This window comes from Buceros rhinoceros, unplaced genomic scaffold (assembly GCF_000710305.1).
Source record: "Buceros rhinoceros silvestris isolate BGI_N320 unplaced genomic scaffold, ASM71030v1 scaffold13353, whole genome shotgun sequence".
Taxonomy (NCBI): Eukaryota; Metazoa; Chordata; class Aves; order Bucerotiformes; family Bucerotidae; genus Buceros; species Buceros rhinoceros.
In genome coordinates, this window is record NW_010405451.1 from 16,321 (window position 1) to 17,615 (window position 1,295).

Below are 1,295 nucleotides of genomic sequence, written 5' to 3' on the forward strand. Positions count from 1 at the left end.
GTCAGAGGGCAAGAGAGGCATCGGAGAGAACCTGTTGGGCCCTGAGGTATTGGTCACCAGCCACGTACGAGATCAGGCAAAGATGCAGATCCCCCGTTTGTCCCGTGCCCTGTTCCTGGGCTGTAAGACACTGCTGTTGCTGTTGAACAGTGAAAGAACAGACACATCTTCCACCTTGGACTTAGAGAGGCCCTGAGCGGGACCCGTTTTTCTTGGGATGTCCAGAAGAAGTGGTCCCTCTGGGCTGGGAAGGGGTGGCTGGCTTTGCAGGCATCGCCTCTGGAGCCTGCTGTCCTGCCTGCTTCCAGCCAGCTTGGTCTGAGAGCACTCCAGGGCTGTGGGAGGGCTGGGGAAACTCCTCTGGCCTTCACTGATGAGCTGCAGGGAACTGTTTTTGCTGGCTGTCTTGGAAAAGAAACTTCTCTTTTCATAGCAAATATTTTTGGTAGATGAAGACAATGGAGCTTCTTGGCTTTGGGTGTAGCTTGAGGGGAAAAAAAATGTTGGCAGCGGCTAGCAGCTGCTGGCAAGTCCAAGTAACTGCAAACCCGGCTGCGGCCGCTTCTGTGCCAGCTTCCAGAGCCAAGCTAACCATGCTCAACACCATGTCGAAGATCCGCGGGCAGGTGAAGAACCCCGGCTACCCGCAGTCGGAAGGGCTGCTGGGGGAGTGCATGATCCGATACGGCAAGGAGCTGGGCGAGGACTCCAACTTTGGTGAGTGGCCCATGGGAGGAGCGGGCGGGTGCGATGGCCAAGGCTGCTGCCAAGTTCCCAAGCTGTGATTCTGTGGTCTGGAAGGGCTGTGTGACCCTTGGTGTCACCTAACAGTGCTGGGGGCTCTTAGAAGAGCTTTGAAGGCTTCCTTCCACCCGGGGTACCAAGGAGGGGGTGAGCAGAGCACAAGTGTCCCGGAGCCCAATCTGTGGCGTCATGTGCAAACCCACCTCTTAAAGCTTTCTTATTAGACACCGAGCTGAATTTGCACGAGGGAAAAAACGCTTCCTTGCTTCTAAACTGAACAGCAGTGACGTGGAAACGCGATTGAGCGGGATTCGGAGTTTCACGGGGCAGTTTCCAGCTAAAGCTCTGCACTAGGAGCCTGTAGCCAAGAAATGGTTTATCCTGGCCCTTTCTCATCACCACGTGTGACTCGCAGGGAGGAGGGGGGCGAAGCCTTTCACTGACATCAGCTTTAATCCCCTAAAACATCGGCCTGCGCACGTGATGGGCTGGTGCAGTGCACAGCTGTCGGATGGCTCCGGCAACGGGGGGGGGCCCCCTGCCCCCGGGGG

The 1,295-nt window shown here is 56.8% G+C and overlaps 1 protein-coding gene across 1 annotated transcript in view; it reads left to right on the plus strand.

Annotated features, from left to right (window-relative positions):
• Positions 1–1,295, plus strand: part of SH3GL1 (SH3-domain GRB2-like 1) — a 9,233-nt gene that overhangs the window by 458 nt on the left and 7,480 nt on the right. The window contains exon 3 of the mRNA XM_010133747.1: positions 574–717. Coding sequence (XP_010132049.1) covers positions 574–717 — 144 coding nt within the window. The remainder of the gene's footprint in view (positions 1–573; positions 718–1,295) is intronic.